Below are 22,810 nucleotides of genomic sequence, written 5' to 3'. Positions count from 1 at the left end.
ATAGATGTAGCGCCACTTTCGGGTCAAGTAGCGTGGGTAAACGTATGGCGAGCGTGTGTATGACTTGGATTGGGGTGTGTGGCGGAAACCGGGTCTGGAAAAACTTGTCACAAATTTTCTGAGACGCGATGGCGGACAGGATAGTACGTGGTGCGTTGCCTTCCTCGGGGCTGGATTGGCGGGGCGGACAACAGAAGTTTATAGATCCAGCTGGATCGTATACAGCCGCATCAGTAGATGAGACATTTATTGCTCATTGTTGGAGAAATCTTAATTATGATTATACTGGTTTGCGATTGACATCAAGGAGTTGCGAATGGGAGCCGCCAAACGATAGAGAATTGTGCGCTGTCCTATGTGCGATTTCCGTGTGATGCTACGTTGATTGTCATCTTGCGTGTGGATCAATTCCTGATCTATTGCTGTATATATCGGTTGCTCTTGAAATAGTCCGTGTCTTCTGTGTACTGCTGTGACTGGCAGGGCGATGTAAGTTGAGGGGAATATTCTCTGGACCATGGCTCTTTGAAGGAGAGAACGTTTCGCCGTACGCTTCTTTCGCTTTGAACAGGTCCAAGTGGCGGAAAACGTTGGCTGGTGAATTGAGGGCATGAATGGGTACTCAACAAAGGCTGACACATACACGGGTTTCAACATATTAAACTGCAATATACAGTCCATTCATGCTGAGACTTCCCTCATCGTGCGTCCATAATTATTCTCATGTAGACGCTTGTGGTTGCTGAGGTATCTCCTGCCAATGGGCCTAATTTGCAGTTGCCTCTTTGAGAAAAATTAAAATTAAAATATCCTTTTACTCGATCTCCCAATGAATTGCGTGTATTTGTAATTGAAACAAATATTTGCAGATACATAATTCAAAACTAAATTTCCCTATTTAGCTGTAGGATTTGAAGACGCCCGTCTGGCGTGTCCTTATAGTTCTAGACAAGTTGCAGGCGACTCTTACCACGAACAGCTGCAGTCCTTCACCTACTCTCTCTGTCAGATCGTGCCCTTCTACAGTAACTGCTGCTAGTTCTTCCGTTGGTTCCCCAACTGCAGTCTGAAAAGCCGCTTTGTTCCTCGTTTCGCTTTCGCTTTCTCCCATCACCCCCTTAGTTGACTCAAAGGCTGGATTTTGCTGCTACACACACCCACTCCCACGTAGCGTAGCGGGCTCTTGCCTCGTACCTAGCTGGGTTTCATAATCGTCATTCACATTAGCGGCGCTCCTTTGGTTAGCGTCCCGACGCTTCGCTCTGCCTCAGTAAGTCGTTCTTTGCAGAACGCGTTTGGAATGGACCTTGAAGCCTGATTAGTCTTCGAAAGGTATTTATAGTTGATAACACTCCAGGCCCCAGGGACTAACCTATCTCGACCCTCAAGCAAATCCTTTCCCTGTCAATTACTCATACCCAACTCGGCTCCATCAATGACAACCCAGCCTGGTGGTTCCCGCCAACCAACTCGGGGGCGACCTCGCAGAACTTCCTTCGGTGCGGGTCAGAGGTCCGACTCACGCGGTTTCGCAGCCTCATCCAGCGCACACTATGACACGCGAGACGCGAGCAATGCCAAACGATATCCCTCAGAGTATGAGGACTGGGATGTGACCGATGACGGACGCTCCATAGAGAGCGATGGTCCCCGCGAACCTGGGAGTGCCAAGGATGGCCAGAGCGTACTAAATCTTAGTCAAGGGCCTCGTCCGCGGCGCACGCGGACCCTGATGACATCGCAGCAACTTACCATTCTTCATGCCCTGTTGGCTCAGGTGAGTAAATGAAAATTCACGTCGAAATTTCGTGTCCTGCTTCTCTGGTCTTATCTTGTATTACAATTGGAACCCTACCTTGTATAACTCCGGGCATATTCTCCGTTTTCGCTTATGCCTTGTGGTCCTCATTCAATTTTTTTTATCTCACAAATGCAATAAGACGGAGTTACTAAAGCGCTCTCACGTTTTTCCTGCTTTGTAGACTCGATTCCCAACGACAGCTCAACGAGAAGAGGCCGCTCGTCAAACTGTGTTGACCCCGCGAAAAGTTCAAGTACGTCAATTCTCATATGCGACCGTGCTATTAGTTCATGGTACTCATTTCTAATGTTTAGGTTTGGTTCCAGGTAAGGGTCTTGGAATCCTTTGGGTTTTTGAATGTGGCGAATTCATGTTTTCCGTCTTATTTCCATTTCCTCATGATCAGAACCAGCGCCAGAAACAAGTTGAGTATCAGCCTACTCCCCTTTTTACTCCTGTAATTGAAGCTTTTGCCTTTACTAACGAACTCAATTACAAATTCCAAAATCTTTTCCGCTGTTCCGTATTTTTCTTTCCTTCTCTGCAGAATGAAGCTTTGAAAAGAGCACAGAACATGTATGCCACTGCACCACTACAAGGAGATGATGGGCCTTCTAGCCCGATGCAGTACGCGCAGGAGGTTCACGCCCCCCACTCAGTAGACTCACGAAGCGGGATTCAAATGGCACATGCACCTGGGATATCGTTACATCAGCGACCCCATCAATACTCGTCCCAATCTCGCTACCACGCTGCTCCGTCTGGTCCTCCAGATACTCGTGGGGCGGTGGACTCTTCGAGTGCAGAGAATCGCACAAAGGCATGGATGGCACAGCAGCACGACCAGCATATTCACCGGCAACATTTTCAGCATTTTCAGCATCAACAGCAACCGCAGCCTGTGTTCCACCGCGACCGTGAAGCTGGTTCGAGACGTGTGGCAACGCCTCCCGCCGCTCCGCGCCATCACATCCCGCCGAGGGAGCATCCCATCATCATCATCACATTGGTACATCTTCGAGCGGTCGCGGTGGGAGCGGTGGATCTCACTACGTTATGGACGCTGATCCCCCGTGGTCGCCCGCGGACAATCAGCCTTTTGATGACGCTCCACAATCCGCAGAATCTTACCGCCTTCGTTCCATTCGTTCTTCGGGCCCTCGTCCTGGTGGTAATCAAGCTTTTCCGGATGATCACCCTAAGGAGGAGCTCAGATTGCCGCCTATCCTCAACTTTAGCGTTGGTAGACCAACTTCCCCTACCGGGAGAAGTGGGCTCAGCGGAAGAGATGCGCCTAGGCAGAGACCTGCGATACCCCCTCCTACAACTCTTGAGCCTGAACCCATCTGGGAGAGGAATCCTGCCTACTCAAGCAGTGCAAGAGCTGGTTTGTCATCAGTTCTGTACGGAGGAGCCGTCCCTCGATCAGAACATAGATCTGCGAGCCCTGCCACGTATGAACAACGCCCTGATACACACAATATTCCCCACCACGAACGACTTCACGGGTTCCTCTTCAGGGGCTGCTGCGTGCGACATCCAACTCTCCAGTTCCGGTCGTTCTACCTTCATCTTCTCGTGGTGGTGGGGGTCGTAGCGCGGTGGTGGCGACGCCTTCTCCTCCTCGTCATGCGCCCGCACCTTCACCGCCTGGTTCGGGGAGCAGAGGTTGGTCCTTTTGGAGGTTTGGCCGTGGCTCAAACTCACCCCAGCGTGAAGCTCAGGTCCATTCTTCACATCGTTAAACCCATCCCATTCGCATTTCATGTCCCGGCAATGTTCATTCGTTCGCTTGACGACGAGGCTGGACCACATCAGTCATTTCTTACGAGGTTGGGAGGGCAATGGAGTGTCTCTCTGACTGTTGGCACGGCCTTTTTTCCCTTAGCGCCGCCCTGATTTATTCGTTTGTCTTATTTAGATACCCTTTGACCCAACTTCGTCTTGGTTTTGACCATCCCATGTTTCTTATTCCTCAATTACGCGCGTCTTCATCCTCATTTTTCACATCGTCGCTGCATTTACTCAACCTCAAGGTTCGTTCACCATAATTGACCTCGTAACAGTCCATGTTCAATCTTGATCTCCGACATCCGTATACTGGATCCTACACTATTTCTTCTCCCTAATCTGATTCGTCATGTTCAATCCAATCCAATCACATCTCCAAGATTCTACATTACATCGCATAGTACCATTCTCCAACACATCATTGCATTTCTTTCTTTTCTTCTCTCATGCATGTCACAATCTGAGACAACGGTAGAAGCTATATGCGCCAATTTGGGATCTACATTTTTCTCTCACAAGCATGTAACTACGCAATCAATGCTGCGCCTAATACAATTCAGAACCCATCATGCATGCAATTGTCGCCCGTAATCCTGCCTGTCGCCGCTGGAGTCGGTGAGCGGTAACCAAGGAAACGTTCGCGTTCGCAACTGTCGACGCGTGCAGGCAATGACGCATTATTTGTTCTCTTCATCAAGGAGGTGTCCTGATTAGGCGTCGGCCCAACGCGTCGTCGAGCAGATGAAACGGTGCGATTTGGAGAAGCCTCTACTGCTCGGGTTATCTCAGTAAGTACCGTGAAGCGCGTTAGACCTCAGCGGTCGCGCGCAGTCCGGGTTTCATGTCCTCATTGCTCTGTTGACTGTAGGGCTATGTTGTTGGGGATAATATAATCATGATACTTGAGTGGTTGTGCAGGTGTGACAATAATGAATCAAATGCCTCCATTCATTCTTTGATCATGGGTGGGATGGTTTGTTGTAGGAGTCAGGCGAATTGGGGGAATAAAGGGGGATTCCGAAAAATGGGTCAAAGCACTAGTGCATTGTTGGGCTCGTGGTCAGACAACTGCTCTAATTCATGGTTTCACTCCTGACACGCAACGAACATCTGCGTACCTCCTAAGTGTGTGACTCTGGATGTGAGAGATCTGCAGAAAGCAAAAAGCCCGTCCCAGCCTCTATGATTCTGTTACAGGGCTGTGTTAGCATGCTTGCGACGACGGATGAGACGGGCTTTTAGTGCTTGCTCCTTGACCGCTGAGGGATCCGGGGAAGGGAGTGGCAGAGTTGTCACTGCAACATGCGTGCGAGTCGCTGTGATGTTAGAGTCCAGAACAGCAGCGTCCGCAAATTTCCGCTTTCGAAGCAGAGATTCTGTGTTTGTGAGCGAGGGACGAGTGCAGATAGCGGACTTGCTCCTTTGCACGCCGAGTATTGTCGTATGATTAGGAGTAAGGCCGCGGGAAAGGATGCGGGAACCAGAGAAGCCTGAAGTGGTGATGAGCGGGGGAGGGAGTACCGCAACAGATGAAAGGGTACAGCTAGGCTCCTGATTAAGACGAGCAAGCGAACGTTGTCTAAAGAAGTCTGTTGCTTCTGTTACAACCTGGTGAGAAGATGTTGAACATGGAGTAAGGGGAGCATTATTGGCAAGTCCCTCAATGCCATCCCTGGGTAAAGATGCATTTGGGACTATTAATGGTTGTGAGTGGCTAAGCGAAGGATTGTTGGTTGTCCCCGGAGCTTCAGAATCTCCATGGCCAACTTGGGATTTTTCACGTATACGCGTAGCAGCGTTCCTTAGAGACAATAAGGCAGGAGGAGGTTCAGGGAATTCATACGCTAGTGAGGAGTGGGGCGGTGAAGATAGGGGCACAACAGACCGTAGAATTGAACGCTCCATTTGGGGGTCTACTTCAGTAGCCCGTCGTACCTCATCTTCGCCGCAAGTCATGTTGCTTTTCAATTCTTCGTTAATTTGGTGAGAGTCATCGTTACTAACAGTTTTCTGCACTGGATCAGCGAAATGTGGTAAAGCATCATCTGAACAGTCATCAAATTGCTGGGACGAGAAGCTTATCGGCGACCCAATATTGTGGTATCTAGAGGGACGAACCCCAGATCTCTCTCTTCTGCTTCCGAATACGTAACCCCCCGGAGAAGTTGAATGACGCTGCCTGAAACCTGGCGATTGCATATTGTTGCTCCCCCCCCTTGACAAGCTCCTGGTTTGGCGTCGCAATGGGCTCGTACTGTGCCGAGATTGGCCTCTTCTCGAAACTGAAACCAATCCTCTGGGTGACGCAGAATGGTTGTATGAATGCGATCCGTCCTTGCGAGACGCCCCATCTGACGGGTGGCTCTCGCCGGGGAGGGAAACACTGTGGACTGATTCTGGTGCGCTTGAAAATTGGGTTGGTAATCGCACAGGAGATCCATGCCCCAACATATCATACGGAGATTGGAGGCTTCTCCGTTGGGGCTCCGGATGCACCTGCAATTGCCCTTCATTGCCCCGGGAGGAGCTAGGGGCTGTTGAGCTCGAGGGGGAACTTAGCGATGATGGATCCAAAGCGCCTGAACGCTGATTCTTCCATCTTGTTGGGGGACTGATGACAGGGAGATAGTTTCATCATACTGAGGGAGTAGCTGGATTCAGTCAGACTGATATAATGGGAGGTTCTGGCTGTTACCTGAACATAGCGGTCATAAGCAGTGAGCTCCTTAAATGGCGAACGGAGATAGGAATATAGTTCTGAACATGAAGTCGTAAGGTGAAATATCCATTTTAAAAATTTAAATGTTTGAGATCTAACCATGAGCAAAATGCTCCGCATTATGAACTGCTGCACCTGGCGTGTAGGATTTTCCACCTGGAGCATAAATTTATTAAGAAGAGGGCCGAGAGATCATTCCGGTACTTACTGAGGTCCAAGAATTCTGCAAGTGCACGAACTGCAGGCTGAGGGTGCAACAGTGGTCATCTTGACTGAGATGAGCGACTATCAAACAGAACCACTCGCCTCTGATCGAATATCTAGTCGACGAAGAAGTGAAAGAACGAACTGGGTAAAAAACTCGACGTCCAAATTCGGCCATATCCGTAATTCTCGACGAATGAAGGCAGTAGCACGGCTCTGTAATTCGTCGGACGATGCTATTTGAGATGGCGTGGGATAAGGCCTGAATTTGGTAAACGCATTCGACGCAATGTGCTGAAAAGAAATACAGGATTATGACAATCGCAAATAATTATGAAGTGCAATGACTTACTTTGGCAAATAATCGATTACGATATACATGCCTTCTTCGCTCAATAGCTCGCCCAAGTTCATCTCGAGTGTTTTCCAAGTCCTGGCGTGTGGATGATGCTACACCCCACGACACTTCGGTTCGGCGACGTCGACGGAACTGTGTTGTGTCAGAACCGCGTGGCGTGTGGGAAGTTTGGGGTGAGGGTGATCTGCGCAGAGGCGGGAGGAAATGTTTCTGGTAGTCAAACTTTGACCGGATTCCATGTATGATGTATGGCCCTATCTCGGCGGTACACAGAGGGCAGCGTCGTGACTGTTCTGTGCCGCATTAATGCGTGCCAAAATCGAAAACAATCGCAACGCTATCTTAAAGTATACCCGCGCGAGACATGGTACTCACTCAGCCATATCATCATGCACTCATAACAAATGCGTCGTGGGAGCACAACAGGAGGGCCTTGTCTATGATTCTTTGCAGGCAGATGGTACAGTGTTCCTCGCTGGAGTCATCGCTTCCCACAGGCTCGTACTCAGCCGTTCCTCTGTTTGTGGTTGCGCTTCCCATGGCTGGCTTCATCTCTCGCAAAGGCCATGTGTGCATCCCGTCTGCACCCATCATAGCTAGTTTCAAGATTGAGAAAAATTTAGGTACCCAATCACGTGCCAAGTTTGTTGTTTCGGACGCCGACCGTGCATTCTGTGCCACATATGAAGGGAAAAAAATGGACTGCAGAAAATCGCTCAACAGCTTAGGGAGGTTCTCGACAGTGCTATAAATCCTGAAGCACAACCGGGAAAAAGCTGTACTACACCTTTCATCGGATTAACGGATTCTGGTTTGTGCCGCAGCCTTGAGCATTGCTTGAACCAACTAGCCTGGGAATTATCCCCACTCAACGCTGAAAAGTCCATGAGGATGCACACAGGGGGGAGAAAGTACTTGAACTCTTGGAACTGTCAGCTTATGCGTATTACTCTTCGCGTTACCAGAAGATTGAAAACTAACCATTGCTTACTGAACAGGCGCATCCTGACTCTCAGTTCTTGTCTCCGAGGCTTAAGTAACACTATACATTAGCTCAGTTCCAGTGCTGGACTTCTGTACACGTCTCAACAACTGCGCAAAAGCGTTTTCTTAAGGTTGCAATCCCTCTTCCGGGAAAATGCTTGGAGCCTTGTTTCGTGTGAATTCAATGGATCCAAAAGTGATCCATAATGCTACACGATAATCCCTCTCTTCGAAGAGAAAGCAGCTCTCTGCCAAAAATCCCGAGTTGCTCATTGCAATTGCTGGCTCATGACTTGATACGATTTCTTGAGGTAATTTGGCCGCAAGAAGTCCACCCTCCTTTTTTTGGTTAGTGCATACATGAGATTCCAGAATTTACGATGAAGTCATTCTCGAACGATTGGACAACGTCATCGTGGACTTTCGCAACGGACTTACATACTGATCTTCTTGCCTATCCGACTTTCACGGTCTGAAGTGCTCTTGTGAGGAAGACACTTGAGCTCTAGGCTTGTTTCGACAGCCACATGTTCGCCGTTATGTGACCAAGTTATCGCATGAAATACATCCAAGTCTAGAACAATTGGGGTCTGTTGTTATTGAGTTTACAGAAAAAGTATGATTTCAAGATATCTATAATCTCGTAATTCATCCAAGAGGCTCATTCATTTCAGGTGTTCCTACCATACAGCAAGTTATTGGTGAGATCTGGTCCCTCACAGCTTCGCGCAGCAACAAGCAGCCGATGGGCTTCATACCTTTTCTATCGTCGCAGTGTTTTTTGCTGGCGTGGCCGCGTCCACCCTTCAGTTCAGTGCGGCAGGTCCGCTCCACAATACACCACACCGATAGGGCTGTTATTCCCAGGTGATAAGACCGTGGCGCAGTAAGAAGTTAGTTTTCTTTGGACATGCTCTCTTCTGTTCACTGTTGCATCTGCATCAATAGCCTGATTTCATCTCGTTGGCGATTAGCCACTTATAGAAGTCCTGACTCACGTATATCAATACAATTGCCAACACACCCTTACTGCTATTGGTGTGCAAAGTTCTCTCCTTTTCTGGCGGCCTAGTGTGCTTTTCCTTTAGTGCATATGCAGGGACGTTCATTCCAATTGCGATCACGGCTATCGGCGGGATTACAGCATCCTACTATGTTGCTGGAAATATTCACTTTCTCGCATACACGGAGCCCGATGGTGCATTGACTTATGGCCGCCCGACCGTTCGTCAGACTCCCAAGCCTTCGGGCCTGGATCTCTCCTCTCATAGATGGAAGGCGTTTGTTGCTCCTCTCCCGGGGATTGCAGAACGGTTTATTAGCACGCCACGGGTGCCCATGATCCTTCCAACCACCCGTGAACCGGCAACTCCTGCTGATGAACTACAAAGACGGCAATCCAGTCCACACAGTGCAACCCAACGGGAAGACTCCCACACACCTAGAGCACAACATCCGTTATTTCCACAGTAGGGACTTTAGGCCTGGGCAGGATCCCAGCTTCTACTACTTTAGGCCTAGGTGCCGATCGGTCTGAAAGCACTGCGCCCGGCCACTTCTTGCGTAAAAATGTTGCATACGTTGAAATGCTGTGTCAGTTACACCAGTTAAAGGTCCTAAGAAAGTACATCTCATGGGCGCTTCTTAGACTTCGGCCCCAAGGGCCCGTTTCTAGCGACCTCCACGGATCAAACCGTTGTTATATGGCTCGTTAGCGATTCTTCTTCTCCCTTAGAAGTCACCACACCGTCGTGGCTTCATTTGCCAAATTGCTTGGTCGAGAAAAGAGAGCCATGTTACAATCCGGATGAATACAATACTCACTGGACTCTGGGGCATCCATATCGGCCCCTCTGCCTTGTGCTGTCTATGTTTAATTACTGAGCTCGGTGAAAATACAAAGACGGGTCAACTACTCCGAACCATCAACCGCCCACGGGACATCAAGCAAGTGGCCTGGTTAAGACGGTTTTCTTACTGCCGAGGGAATAAAAATCCACCGCTTGGTGCAAGATTTTTTGCCCTTATCTGCTTGGTTGTGATCCGACATCCTGCCAGGAACATAAACTCGACGCATGATTTTGAATGTTCACACTTTTGCTATTAATGTGCAACGAGTCTCACACAATGCACTCGATGGCCATGAAGCTGGAATGTCCAAGACGGACACCCGCATCTTGAGTAAGCTCGTGGCTGGGAGTATTTTGCTTTCCCATTACTCATTTTCTTTAGTATTCAACTTCAAATAGAGTAGTGAGTGACTGGAAGTCGCAGTCGTCAATACAGTATTTGGCTCAGCGCGGTATACGTCGATTCATTCAGATCCCTACTTTCAGAGACATCAAGGATATCGATGTATCACCGGCCGGAATATTACAAACTGCGGTACGCAGGACAACCTTAGGTACTAGGGTATGTCTATTACTTGCGGTACCGGGCGGCCAGGGCGTCGACCCACCAATTGAGGCAAGGGGTGCGCTTATCGTTTATATACGGTGACTGTGATTTGAGACGACAACTGAAATGGCGGTTTCAGCGTCGGGGTGTCGTGCTTGAGGCGGGGGCCGGCGACGGGTGCTTGGAGCGTGTTATCGGTTAACTTCTCAACACATCACACATAAGTCGAGTATTCTCATGTCTCAAATTCTAGTCTTGCCCCCAACTATTTCGAATTGACAATCTCAAAATGGAGACGCTTGAGGATCCCTCTTGAACTCGTATCACCCTCCCAGTTATGTTGGCCTTCAAGACCGGGCATTCTTCGGTGGCACAATGAGGGATGGTGGAGGACCACAGATTGTGGTGATCGCAGGCAAAAGGTATCGAGTTTGCCTACAATGACCCATCAAGCCCGACCTAATATCCCATTGCTCGTAGGGGGCAACGCATACTTTGCTTACAGTAGGCTCCCAAAGTGGGCCGGTGAGCATATGGAGTTTTGCGCAATCGCCACCACCAAGCACGCGTTCAGAATCCGGAGAATTATTGGATCTGCCGGCAATGATCAAGCTACAGGGAAGCATGCCGAATAAGGCAACATTCAAGGCACCATAGAAAGCTTCTGATTGCTGTACCAACTCGGACGATTCATCCGCCAGTGTCATTGTCCGCTGTATCATCGATAGGCGGTTGAACAACACCACTCATCATTAAACGGCGTAACTCTGGATCGTGATGTGCTTTTGGCCCTCTTATGTTCACTCATCAGTACCATAAAGGGCCACGGATGAGGGACACGCACAGAACTAGCGAACAAACGTCCGTAAGAACAGCCCCACTTTTCATTTCTATTTTCTCAATTCGTTCAAACTTATCTGCTCGGGTCGGCCCAATGTTCAGCATCATGACTGGCTTTCCTACTTCCAATGCATGTTTGACAATCCTTATGAGGGAGATTTGGAGTGAATAAAGGGAAATTCCGAAACGACAAGACACACCTGAATGCAGAATAAGTCGCTAGAGTTGTCCCAATTACCAACAGCTTATCGCAACACTCAAGATCCCGAAATCTGATTGGTGAATTAGGACATGGTACTGTGACCAGCGGAATGCTCGGCTCACGATCGATCTTTCACGGCAGATGATATTGATTCCCCAAAGAATATAACGTCCGGCTTTATCTGTAAACTCGAATGCAAGCTGAGTGACGATAGACAATGCGAGTGGAAGAATGAGCATGTACAATTGAGGCCTCATCCGCATTTACCCCCTCGAGCAAACACAACTCGCAGTTCGGGACGACAAAGTCAGTAAAATAACGGCCCCTCAATTCGACCTAAGAGCATATTCTAAGCGCGTTGAAAGCTATGATGGCTAGATCGTCTGCACTCACATCACCATCAGGATTTGTCCGAGGTTCGGACCCTGTACGCGCGAGTTCGTCCACATACTTGCGCCAAGAGGGGTTAAGGGAAGATATTCGCTCTTGAAAAACTGCCCTAGATTGCGAGTGACCCCTAGTACAGCTAACTGTCTGTGTAAATGCCGATGAACACCACGCTGCATGAACACAGACTGACAATACGGTACCCTTAAACGTCCATGCAATTCCAGAATTCGTCTTTGTTTCTCATAAGCTCCCCAAGTTATTGGAATCGCCTTTCCATGAAGGCCGTCTACATTTTGGGTGATGAGCTTATGGACAAGATTTGAATATTGTAGAGCCCCTATAGCATAATGGGATGTTGATGGTTTTGCTTCTTTGATAGCTGGCCACCCTAGATATGATCGTGCCCAGTACCTCTGCCTAAACCGGTGGCCTTTAGGGGTTGGGTCGGCCAGTTCGTGAAAGAAGATGGGATGATAGTTTGGGTTGAGATATCGGCCGTTTTGTCCTCTGTACGCGCGTATGCCAGAATCTACACTAATGCCTGCGCCCGTCAGCACAGCGACATTTCCAGGTTCTATGAAAGACACTAGGCGAGATACGGCTTCAGTCTTGGAGACTTGAGGGAATGCCTTGGTGACAAGAGGGTCCAAAGATATGGTCGGTATTGAAACCCGCATCGACGTTGGGGAACGTGATCGTGGGACTCGGTCTCAAAGCTTGATCGTGCTCCGACATCGCGTTCAGCAATACCGTATGAATGGTGTTAAACAAATCATGCGCCATGTATAAGGTATTGCAGTGTATATAATACGCCCAAATAATAATAATATTTACATTGACTGAAACATGGAGCGAATTCTCGAAATATTTTCAAGGTGTGCGTCGGTTAATTGCCCGCCAGGTATTAAAGGTCTTGGAGGTGTATAAGTGTTGAGGTATCTTAAAAGGTACCAGCAAAAGCGGCTCCGCTCCCGCCTATGAAACCGCCCATGAAGTCCTGAGAGTTGAACGAGCCGTTTTTGTGATGTTCTATTTCGTTGGGGCATTGAAGTATAGTCGTGGCAACCACAAGGTCGGGAAGGAATGCAAGAGCGGATGGTCCAACCTCGAGACTACTCCTATTCGCCTTCTGGTGAACGGCACCGACTGGCTGACCATCGAGGAGGATCTGCAGTTTCTGAGTCCCTCATTGTCTGAATTACCCATCATTACTGACCTGCAACCCAATACCATTTTTGGCGATGAAGGTAAATCTAGTGCCTCGGAGCAGGATAGAGCGCGTCCTTTGCCGAGGAAGTCAGTACCACAGAACGTGGAGGCAGTAAGTTTTCCTCTCCTGGTCAGAGTGGTCGTAAGGGATCCAGTTCTTGAGATCTATCTCCTGCTGACGATGAAGACGAATTGTGGGAAGGGAATGCCACCCAATAACGGCAACAGTCGCGCCAGACGCGTCCGAGATGAAGGTTTTTTTCTCTTTCTTCGGGGTGGAAACGGTGAAGACTGCACGGCCATGAGCGTCCGAGATGTTCGAGTTCAAGAGCTTGTCATTCGAAGCAGAAAAAAAGAAAAACGATGGCTGGGGCTGTGCAGGGTAGCCTTTGTCCGCCTTCTGAGGGTACGGAGGGCATTGTTGTTAATTGGCCAGGCGGTGGGACCGGACCACCAACGTCTGAGCATACGTTCAGCGTCTTCGGAGCGCAGCTCAAAGCGTGTTAACTAACTCTGATAAGGATTGTATCCATTAGACGTGGGCGATTGGACTTGCTGGGGGCCCCGGTTACTGGAGGGCGTGTTAGTGTGGTGGGGTACTAATGGAGTTAAAGGCAAACCTTTGGTATTGTGGGGCGCCACCCTGAACCCACCGTGCGGGAGCTCCTCCAGTGGGACACTGAACCCAGTACGGATTGGGAGAGTTTTGGTTTTGGAAAGGAGCCTGGCCAGCAGGATCAGTGTTTTGTTCATTAGACATGTTACTAGATTTGCTGAGATGAGATGCTGAAGGAAGCAGAGCAGGCTGGGAGGTGGGATCATATTTATGCTTTCTGAGCGGGTAGACCGCTGACAACGGACTTCGCAACGGTCGCTTGCACTGATGACAGATTCGAGTCTCACGGAGTGTTGATCTGGGAATCACGGCGAGTACTTCTCCAGGGACTCTACATCAAGATGGGACTTCAAATCAATTTGAGGCAGTCCATATATAGCCACACCCGTAGTCGGGTTAGGCTACATGGTCCAACCAGCTCCAAGAACGAGATCACATCGGAGGGAGACACGCCACAATGGAATGACGACCAGTGGACGGGTGAGAGGCAGTGCTCGTTGACATACATCAATCTTTCGATCGGTACAACTACGAAGGGAGTCCCCATTGCGACGCAAAAATTGGTGGCTGCCGAACAGCTTAATACCCATGATTCATCGAGGTGGGATGCAGTCTTGAATGCATCACACGACCCACACAAAATGGGAAATTAGCACAGCCTAGATGACACTAGTGTCGTTAAGTAGTCTACGGAACACGCTTCGAATCGGAGGCATCATGCGAATGGCCGAATGCCGCCCAAGTAGTGAAGATACAGAAATGCCTTAGGAAAGTCTGGTACATGGCAAATACTGATCAGGGATCATTGTTCCTTCGTCAAGTCTTTCAATTCAAGCGCAGGGAGCCATGTAAGCTGGTGTCTCCTGTACATGGACCATTGAGGGATAGTAACCTAGCCATCTCGATATCAGCGTACGATAATGGAAATAGGACGACAAGTAGACCTACAAGGGCTATGAGTAAGGTTGCAACCCCGAGGGTCGAGAACGTCACTTGTAACGACTGCATAGCAAACCCAGCGAGAAATGACATGACCTAGCAGCAACAGATGCCCCAATAAGCTCATTCACAACGTGCAAGATCAAAATATAACGCCAGTAGTGGAAGTGGCGACGCACGGTTGACGAAATCAAAGAGACATGTAACATGCGCTCAGCTAGCTTCTGCCCTTCAAAGTCCTAAACGGACATCATCAGATAGTCCCATGGAAAGCTGTGGTTCACACTTACGATTTTTCCCTGTAGGAGTGACTGGATTCGAGCGTTCATGAGTTTGCACAAAGGTGTTGAGAATCGTGGCTGTGGCTGTGCTCAGAACCACTCAACTCAATTGATCGATCCTGGGCAGTGTTCCACGAACCGTCACTCTAAAATAGGCAGGTTACCAGCCTCTATGAACCCTGAAAGACCAACAGAAATGATGGCGGAGATGTATCTCATTGGTCCGACATTTCCTAAGGATAATAGGCCGATAAGGCGATTCCCCAGAAATTCCTCAATTGGAGTTCTAGAGGTGTTTATCATGACTACCAACACAGCAGGAACAGTGAAGTTATCGAGACGCTATGTGAGTCCCTTATTGGGGACATGGAATATGGATCCCTACAGTTTGATAATCCAGTCATCCATGTGCGCCACGGTCATTGCTTTGGCAGACCCGTATTATTCCTTCTCTCGGAATATCTGGGCATCAAAATCTTCACCTGCCTGTCTCTGATGTAAGAACTGAAATCTTGTTGGTTTTATAGGAATAGTCATGCAGGGCAGTTCTCAATCGCATCACGTTTGACCTTCTAATTCAGATCTGCCCCAGCCATGAAGAATTACTACTCCATCATTGGCATAACCTCTAACATGATCGATGGCTAGCCACGATCCATTGCGACGTGGCCTTGCGTGGGTGATGGGAATATCGGTTGCGCAGGAGAATTTACCTAAATTCCGAGTGATGTGGATAGTTTATTTTAGGATCTAAGGCTGGTCACCTTCCCTTCTACTTTAGTAGAGGCTGGGATCTTGCCTAACTTGTAAACGGCTACTATGTCCAAGGATACTGAAAAATTGCCGTCAAGCTTCTCGATATAAACATTTCCATCATGTGTTCAAATCTGTCGTAATATGTACAAGGTACTCGGGGTATGCTGAACAGGCATTGGGCATAGTTACATGCCCAAGACGAAATAGAGCGAAAGTTTCGGAAGTTGCCAGGTGACAAACAAACGCAAGGTTGATTCCGGACCACGCCTGGAATCTTGAAGGGTAGCGCATCTTGCGCGCATTTTGCGGCTACATAGGCCCAGGACCGTTTTTCCTCAGTATAGTCGACTTCCAGTGCGCCTTAGCGTCGGAATTCGAAGTTAGAGAGCAGACTGCGGAATAAAATCTCGGAGTCACTCTTCCTCAACCAGCGAGGCAACAAGTGTATTGCTTCCCCTCCACAAAAGCATCGAGATACGTTAGGTATTTAGAGAGGCCACCCTGGGATGGCCTCCCCCCCTTCAGCAAGCTCCCGCTCCGAAGGTCAGGCTTCCCCGGCCCGCCATCTCCACTCATCACTAACAACATATCAGCCGAAGAAGTCCTCGAGTCCATTCGTCTCAAGGGAATCAAGCGGGTTACCGCCGAGTATGTCAGGAACGCCCGACAGTCTCGCGTGCCCAAGACTCAGGAGGGCCACATCCCCCGACCCATGAATGCGTTCATTTTATTCACGTAAGCTGAGTGCGCTGGAATCCTTGGCGCGCCCCCCACTGAAAATCGCTCAAGGACAATTTCGCCTGAGCACGAGACACTTCAGGTAAGCGTTGATCTCCGTCATCACACTCGTTTACTGAATGTAAGTCTTGATCAGGAGTATTATCCCCGAAGAAAGGAGCTACTACGAGTGAGCAATGAATTAGAGAAGTCCACTGGCTATTGTACATGAACTGATAAGCCCGCAGCACTTGGGTGACATTTGGCGTAGTACAGATTGGAAGAGGAGAAAGCCGTATCAGGATGTCGCAACTGAGCTTACAAACGAACACAAAAGGCTCTATCCTAACTATATGTTTAAGCCTCGGCCTAGGAAGAAGTCTAACGTACCCAAGTCACCTACCGGAAAAGACCCGGGCGCTGCTCTTCAACCGATCTCTACTGATCCAAAGGTTGGGTGCAAATTTAGCATGCCTAACACCATGGAAGATGGGCAAAAAATACAGAACAATGTTCATTCATGGGATCCTTACGGTCCCCCGCCTCAGAACCTCTTGGAGTACGCTCGCGTCCCAGCCCGCTGTCTCGTGGAAGCCGGCTCTAGCCGAAGCACGCCAGGCGACGTTTCTACTACCAGAACCCTAGATACGGTCCGAGAAGAGACATTGGGGAACGAGTTTCTCTACCAGTTCCATGAAACCCTACAATCACCTCAACAAGCTTGTTATGAAACCAGTCCTGCGGACTTGACTTCTCCTACATCGCCCTCAAATGACGGTTCTTCCGACGAACTTCGGACACCATCAACCCAGAGTACTCTGCAGATAAACCCTCAGACCAGGCCATTTAATGAGTTCCGTATCTCTCAAACCCTGGGAAAGGTGCATTGTGCGGCCAACTCCACGCCCTCAAGAGTCCTAAAACCGTCGGACTTGCAGGCGGCGACGAGTCCCCCTGACAATGATTTGGTGGAATATTTGGACGATTATAAGACTCACAATTCCGGCAATGCGTATCAGGTCCCCCAGATGATGTTGTTTCTGCCCATCCTCACACTTCCTATTCCGATGGTAGGACAGATGAGCAGGCTTGCTGGAATAAGATTAACAAAGACCTAAAGTATGGAAGTCGTCAGCACGACTCATTTTACGCGCCATTGTATCGCGAGTTATCATCATCTGATGTGCGTCCACGATCCATCTACTCAATTCTTCGAGCTCATGCAGGAAACAGGATACCGACTATTTTGTCCCAAATGGTCATCGGCACTATAGGCCCAGTCCCAATAATATCGATCGCGATCCGTTATGCTTCGAGGACCGAATCCTCATTCCTCCATCTAGTCACTCCTTCAGCACCCACCTGAACGATCCCTCCAGTTTCCGCTCCCCGCTGAGTGCCCCATACACTGAACGGCCCTATCCGCCGAGCCCACTATCAGGGACACCAGACCAGCAACAATTCCTGGCTCAAGGGTCTGATCAGGCCCAATTCGATCAATACCCCTTCGTTGACCCAAGTTTAGGGTACTCCGTCCATTCTGATCCCTACCAGTCAAGTCAATACCGTTCCGATCTGTTTAATTATCCGCTTTCATATCTTCCCGCCGGCGAAACCAGCATCTCCTCGCATTATGCCCCTAGTTCGCACGCCGCATTTTCTGATGCATCAAATCTGCAATGAGCCTGTTTCTGTCCATACTTCGACATTCCTTTGGTTCTATTTTGTTATTATCTGGGGCTAGTTCTCTGTTCAAGTCAGCCTTTTCCATCTCTTTGATTTAAGTCCTGTGAGCCAGACATGTCTACGACGCATCCGTATGATCTTTAACCAAGATGCAGAGTGCACATCTCACTCGTTGAATCTTCTTATATGCATAGTTCAACCTTGTACGATACTTACAACCATTCCATGATTCTGGAATATGGGACGTCGCTGGGAACATTCTTGTGAGTCCCGCTAGTTGCGTCGGGGACAATCTTTATGGTTGGTTTGCTCTGCCGAACCTGTGCACCTTTGGACGCCCTGTGTACATCAGGATGTTGCACAGACAATCGAAGGAAATGGTTCCCGCGCCCCCTTGTCGGAGTTCGGGATAAGGGAATTCAACTCTATAATACGATACACTTCTCAAAGCAAGCGATGCTTCTTTTTCCACCCCGAAGTCCAAGAGCAGCCGCACGATCGTCAGTGCAAACTCCCCTGATGGACGGTCAACGTTCAGGAGCGGCCACAAATTCATGGGGTGCATTCATGGAGTGCATTATCAATGTATTGGAACAGTGATGCACAGTGGAGAGCAGACCCGACTTCCTATGGCTCATTGTCCACCAGCAATGAAAAGCGTACAATCGAAGTGGGATTCAACCGTGCCGCAATGCTCAGTCTTCGGAGAAGTGAGTATTCCGGTCCGTCGTCCGATGCGCCGGGAAATAAGCATGCAGTTTCAACAGAGGCCGGCCACCTGCCTACGGTATTGGTAAGGAAGATGCGGCCAAGGGAGGGTGAGGCAAGTAAGGCTCTATGTCACGGCTCTTCATGGGTTATGCCAGCCTCTCAACAAAAAAGTACCGACTCGAATCAGAATTTTATAATAGTATATACTATATAGCATGCAGATGGTATATACCGTTAGCTCGATGGAGCCGCCCCAATCAACTCCCAAGTCTCTCCTAATTGCCGCCACGCAAATCACAAATCGTCATTCACTCCCACCCCGGACCGACACCGGACCCCATCAACGCACCTGTGAATGGGATGAAAGAATTGGTCAAACTGCGAAGCATAAGCACTGCTGGAAACAATCGATCAAGGCTCGGATGGACAAGCCACTGATCGCGCGCGCAACAAACGATCAGACCCCTAATTCCTTGAGGCAGTTGTCCAAGGAATAGTCTATTGGCACACTTCCTGATGTTGGCCGTGTAGCGATACCTAGCTTAAGATCCGGCGATGTCGAATTGTAGTGTGATGCCGGAGCTCTATGGTTACTGGCCGTTACGGTCCAAGCACAATCATGGACAATTCCTCAACTGCATGGAGCAGCCTCAGCTGATAATTTGTAGACATAGCCCCAGTCGTTGTGGTCTTAGGTACATTTGAACAAGGAAGCATATTTCTGAAACGTGCAAAGCAATCCATTCAATTCACGGCCATCCTAGCTTCACGCTGGTATTCTCGAGTAAAGAATTGAATTCGTAAATAAATAGTAGTAGAGAGTGGGGGCTAGAAGATTGAAGGTTTGAGATCAGTAGTTTCTTGGAAGCGAGAACTCAGTTCTTCACGAGCCCTTTTGGGTTGGTTAAGTCGACTTGAAGCGTCCCTCTCTAATTTGTTTCTTGTCGTTGTCCTTTCTGATGTTGGCGTATTCCAATCTCAACGGCACGCCACCGATTAACGGCTTCTCCGTTAAAAGCGTGTCCATAGCTTGCATCGCGTCAGCTGTCGTCTCGAAGTCCATCCACCCATAACCGCGTGGCTGGTTTGTAACAGGTTCAGTAGCTAAACGGAAAGGGAATAATGAGCCTAACAATGCTGGGGGGGAGGGGGCAACACCAGAGGTATTCGAACTGACCGACTTTGAAAGATTTTACTCGGAACCGCTTGAATGCATCAGCAACCTCCTCGGGAGGATGTGCACCGAACCCGGAGACGAAAATTCGCTCGTTGGGCTTTTTCTGAGGAGAATCGCGGTCGCGGTCTTTATTGACCGCATAGTCGAGTCGGACTGGGTCACCATCCGGCTCGATAGGTTTCCGCTGTAGTGCATTGAGAGCCATTTCGGCTTGACTCTCGTTCGAGAACTTGACCCATGCAACTGTACGGTTGCCTTCACGTCTGGCTAACATAAAATTGGAAGTTAGCCACAGAAGGAAGAAAGCGAGGAGCTGTATTATTCCCAATCCATGAGAGCATTCAACCGCATGCACAGGGGTTTGGGCAGTGTGAAATATAGCTCACCAATATGGACCTGCACAATATCTCCAAACTTTGAGAAAGACTCTCGAATTATGTCTTCCGTAACGGTTGGGCTCAAGTTTGCAATGAACACAGTATTGCTGATAGGTTGGGTGATAACACTTTTATTCTGGTTTGAATAATAAAACCTCAATGGACGTCCGCCAATTGTTGGTGGGTCGAGAGTAAAGCTCTGGTATGCAGCTTTGGCAAGATCGAGAGATGAAAAGGCAATGAACACATATCCTTTGCTCCGCCTGTCAACAGCTAAATGCACCGCCAGCCATAAGTAGGAGAGACGATATGGAGGGTGGCTATGTTGATAATCTGAGAGGACTCACGGGATTTCATTTCCACGAACCCAGGTGTATTCTCGAAAAGCGCCGCGACTTCGCGGTCTGCAATGTGGAAGGGTACATTCCCGACAAACAGCGTCGCGGACGGCTCAGATGGCGAAGTCCTAGATGGGATACTATTGCTTGCAGTAGTCTCTGTGACGGTGTCCAAGGGAGAAATTTGGTTGAGACGAGAAGCAGTACTGGAGAGCGCCTTGGGAGCAGAGACCGTTCTTAAAGCATTGCATGATCGGGATGTGAGTGATGCGCGTGTGGTTGTTGATGCTCGCCAAGAACGGGCAACGCTGAAGACAGTTGCCTTGCTAAAATATGCGAACATTGGAGAATGTCTGGGTGGAAAATTTCCTACGGTTCTCACGACCCGTTACATACAGAAGTCACACGCCGTTCACTCAATGACATCTCTTAGCGGAGTTGGCCGAATTTATTGCCCACAGCACAACACTAATGAACAACAGTGACATACGCATTGAATACAGCCCCAGGAGTAACAAGAAAGTTCAGGAAGGAACATGTAGATAGGGTATACGTGAAATAGTTGGGTGATACAATACTAATGCAAGGTGAGATGGTCCCAAAACCCAAATATAAAGCGATGCCGTCAGATATTCCCTAAACCCAATATGCATATGGGCTATATCTGTGGTAGACGTCGTATACCAGAAGACCGCCTGTGACGAGAGATGTAAGAATTCCCTCTGATGGTGCCATTGGCTACATACCCTGTTGCTTCCTCATAACTTGGCACGGGGGCGTCGAAGTAATCCATGTCCGTACCCGCCAAACTGATTTGATCTGATTGTGGTGATTGTATTACCTGGGGTTGGGGAGCATGAGGAGGGTAATATCGGGGACCAATTGCGCCAATATCAGAAACAACTGGATATAGCGATAAATTGGTGTTGCTAAGGTTAACGCCATTGCGCATGGATGCCACTTGCTCCTTCAGCTGAGCATTTTCTTGTCGTAGACGGGCGATTTCCAGGCTTTCCGAGTTTGGGTTGTTCGCATTTGGGGCATACGATGGGGTAATGGACGAATGGATGGAGGGGGCCGTATGGTGGGATGGTGTGGCAGTTCTGGGTTTAGGTAACCGGATGCACCAGGTTTCGTATTGCGTGTAGCCATCTCTTTCAATGTGGTTCCACTGCGAACGATGAATGTATGAGTGGAAAAAAGGTCGCGAATTGTCATGAGGCCACCCACTATGTCCACAAGATTGTGCTCCCCATATCTCCGCAGCAGTCGCGGAGGAACGAAGGTACTCTTGACTAAAAGTTTGGGAGATTTCCTCGATGGTGGTTTTTCTTGAGCATTTTTAGAATCCTCGTCTTTCCGAACTAAAGGAATTTCAGGCGAAAGGATTTAGTGGGAAACATCAAGGGAATTGCGAGGGCACTCACCCTGGACCGAGAGCAGATCTCCAGGCATCAGCAGGCCGCGGTTTGGCCGGACATAAACATTGTGCACATTCACCATCATTTTAAAGATGATGGGGTCGGTGCCTCTGGGGTTCTGGTTTTTGATAGTGATGGCTGCACGATATGAGCCGTTCGAGTCCGCTGACAATGAAAAGGGATGTTAATACCGGGTGTCAGTGGATGTGCGTTGAGACCTACGCCGACAGTTCTTAGTGCCATCATGGATCACCTGCAACCCGTTGAGCTGAGCGCCAACCATCGTGTTTTCTGGGGAAATCGGTCTCAGAAGGTGGTTTGCAGGGATTGGAGCATCATGAGGAGTGAGAGGAGCAGAACGTTCTCCGCATAGCCCGCAGGCCAATTTATGAAAGAATGATGGCATTCTTCAGGGAGGAAGCAACTCAGCGGCTAAACACGCTAAGGTAACGGGCAGTGTGATCGCGATCCGGTGGTTGCACCGTGACCAGCTCAGAAAAAAGTTTCACAACGGCCCCGGTCGATGTGCACCTCCTTCCGAGTGGGCAGGAATAACGTACGAGCGTGAAGGCGGTGCAGGGGGCACCAATGGCTCAGCAAAATGACCTAAATGACAGAGATCGTTCACTGTTGGTGTGAGCCGAGTCTCACACAGCTTTGCAGGACAAAAGAGCGCCCAACGCGATTTGCATCGCCGCTACACGTGACCAGCTTGGTCAAACCGAAAACTGCGGTATTGCTGAGAGCTGTACATTCCGCCCTGGTCTTCAGGGACATCGTTGGACTGCCATCGACTCCGAAGCGGTTAGTTTGCGACGACGCTTCTTCAAGGAACATTATTGGTAATGATCGCTAATTTTGGTTTTGATTCATAAGATTGAATGACACACTGACGT

The 22,810-nt window shown here is 49.1% G+C and overlaps 10 protein-coding genes across 10 annotated transcripts; 4 read left to right on the top strand and 6 right to left on the bottom strand.

Annotated features, from left to right (window-relative positions):
* Positions 1–1,435: 1,435 nt before the first annotated feature.
* Positions 1,436–3,398, top strand: EI90DRAFT_3019461 (uncharacterized protein; the record flags this gene model as incomplete). The annotated part of the gene is made up of 4 exons (XM_039057371.1): positions 1,436–1,777; positions 1,983–2,054; positions 2,116–2,127; positions 2,349–3,398. 4 exons carry the CDS (start codon positions 1,436–1,438, stop codon positions 3,396–3,398), a joined length of 1,476 nt encoding a protein of 491 aa, XP_038911760.1.
* Positions 3,399–4,783: 1,385 nt separating this feature from the next.
* Positions 4,784–5,548, bottom strand: EI90DRAFT_3129671 (uncharacterized protein; the record flags this gene model as incomplete). Its single annotated transcript, XM_039064231.1, has 1 exon — positions 4,784–5,548. The coding sequence occupies one exon, from the start codon at positions 5,546–5,548 to the stop codon at positions 4,784–4,786; it is 765 nt and encodes a 254-aa protein (XP_038911759.1).
* A 150-nt stretch (positions 5,549–5,698) lies between these two features.
* Positions 5,699–7,359, bottom strand: EI90DRAFT_3240386 (uncharacterized protein). Its single transcript, XM_039066531.1, has 7 exons — positions 7,249–7,359; positions 6,868–7,166; positions 6,618–6,809; positions 6,520–6,556; positions 6,411–6,467; positions 6,288–6,349; positions 5,699–6,231 (listed from the first exon to the last, which is right to left on the bottom strand). The coding sequence occupies exons 1-7, from the start codon at positions 7,262–7,264 to the stop codon at positions 6,148–6,150; spliced, it is 747 nt and encodes a 248-aa protein (XP_038911758.1). The 5' UTR covers positions 7,265–7,359; the 3' UTR covers positions 5,699–6,147.
* Positions 7,360–9,505: 2,146 nt separating this feature from the next.
* Positions 9,506–10,075, top strand: EI90DRAFT_2241513 (uncharacterized protein). The gene has a single exon (XM_039052743.1). The coding sequence runs from the start codon at positions 9,665–9,667 to the stop codon at positions 9,962–9,964; it is 300 nt and encodes a 99-aa protein (XP_038911757.1). The 5' UTR covers positions 9,506–9,664; the 3' UTR covers positions 9,965–10,075.
* A 722-nt stretch (positions 10,076–10,797) lies between these two features.
* On the bottom strand, positions 10,798–12,384 carry EI90DRAFT_3000385 (DHS-like NAD/FAD-binding domain-containing protein). Its single transcript, XM_039056312.1, has 7 exons — positions 11,887–12,384; positions 11,690–11,830; positions 11,540–11,632; positions 11,419–11,477; positions 11,295–11,366; positions 11,099–11,239; positions 10,798–11,047 (listed from the first exon to the last, which is right to left on the bottom strand). The coding sequence occupies exons 1-7, from the start codon at positions 12,361–12,363 to the stop codon at positions 10,945–10,947; spliced, it is 1,086 nt and encodes a 361-aa protein (XP_038911756.1). The 5' UTR covers positions 12,364–12,384; the 3' UTR covers positions 10,798–10,944.
* Positions 12,385–12,498: 114 nt separating this feature from the next.
* Positions 12,499–13,654, top strand: EI90DRAFT_3074827 (uncharacterized protein). Its single transcript, XM_039061527.1, has 3 exons — positions 12,499–13,355; positions 13,408–13,466; positions 13,516–13,654. Exons 1-2 carry the CDS (start codon positions 12,711–12,713, stop codon positions 13,429–13,431), a joined length of 669 nt encoding a protein of 222 aa, XP_038911755.1. The 5' UTR covers positions 12,499–12,710; the 3' UTR covers positions 13,432–13,466; positions 13,516–13,654.
* Positions 13,655–14,313: 659 nt separating this feature from the next.
* EI90DRAFT_2934228 (microsomal signal peptidase subunit) lies at positions 14,314–14,779 on the bottom strand (the record flags this gene model as incomplete). Its single annotated transcript, XM_039055104.1, has 4 exons — positions 14,314–14,403; positions 14,460–14,546; positions 14,630–14,689; positions 14,741–14,779. 4 exons carry the CDS (start codon positions 14,777–14,779, stop codon positions 14,314–14,316), a joined length of 276 nt encoding a protein of 91 aa, XP_038911754.1.
* Positions 14,780–15,886: 1,107 nt separating this feature from the next.
* EI90DRAFT_2241433 (uncharacterized protein) lies at positions 15,887–17,736 on the top strand. Its single transcript, XM_039052742.1, has 7 exons — positions 15,887–16,030; positions 16,081–16,222; positions 16,277–16,307; positions 16,365–16,394; positions 16,453–17,223; positions 17,279–17,387; positions 17,438–17,736. The coding sequence occupies exons 1-6, from the start codon at positions 15,994–15,996 to the stop codon at positions 17,285–17,287; spliced, it is 1,020 nt and encodes a 339-aa protein (XP_038911753.1). The 5' UTR covers positions 15,887–15,993; the 3' UTR covers positions 17,288–17,387; positions 17,438–17,736.
* Positions 17,737–19,505: 1,769 nt separating this feature from the next.
* On the bottom strand, positions 19,506–20,836 carry EI90DRAFT_3129665 (uncharacterized protein; the record flags this gene model as incomplete). The annotated part of the gene is made up of 4 exons (XM_039064230.1): positions 19,506–19,705; positions 19,779–20,045; positions 20,165–20,428; positions 20,503–20,836. 4 exons carry the CDS (start codon positions 20,834–20,836, stop codon positions 19,506–19,508), a joined length of 1,065 nt encoding a protein of 354 aa, XP_038911752.1.
* Positions 20,837–20,934: 98 nt separating this feature from the next.
* EI90DRAFT_3074822 (uncharacterized protein) lies at positions 20,935–22,501 on the bottom strand. Its single transcript, XM_039061526.1, has 5 exons — positions 22,137–22,501; positions 21,921–22,079; positions 21,724–21,857; positions 21,240–21,664; positions 20,935–21,188 (listed from the first exon to the last, which is right to left on the bottom strand). Exons 1-5 carry the CDS (start codon positions 22,318–22,320, stop codon positions 21,152–21,154), a joined length of 939 nt encoding a protein of 312 aa, XP_038911751.1. The 5' UTR covers positions 22,321–22,501; the 3' UTR covers positions 20,935–21,151.
* Positions 22,502–22,810: the final 309 nt, after the last annotated feature.

This window comes from Cantharellus anzutake, assembly GCF_015039405.1.
Source record: "Cantharellus anzutake strain C23 chromosome Unknown EI90scaffold_59, whole genome shotgun sequence".
Classification (NCBI taxonomy): domain Eukaryota; kingdom Fungi; phylum Basidiomycota; class Agaricomycetes; order Cantharellales; family Hydnaceae; genus Cantharellus; species Cantharellus anzutake.
This window is presented reverse-complemented; position numbering and strand designations above follow the sequence as displayed.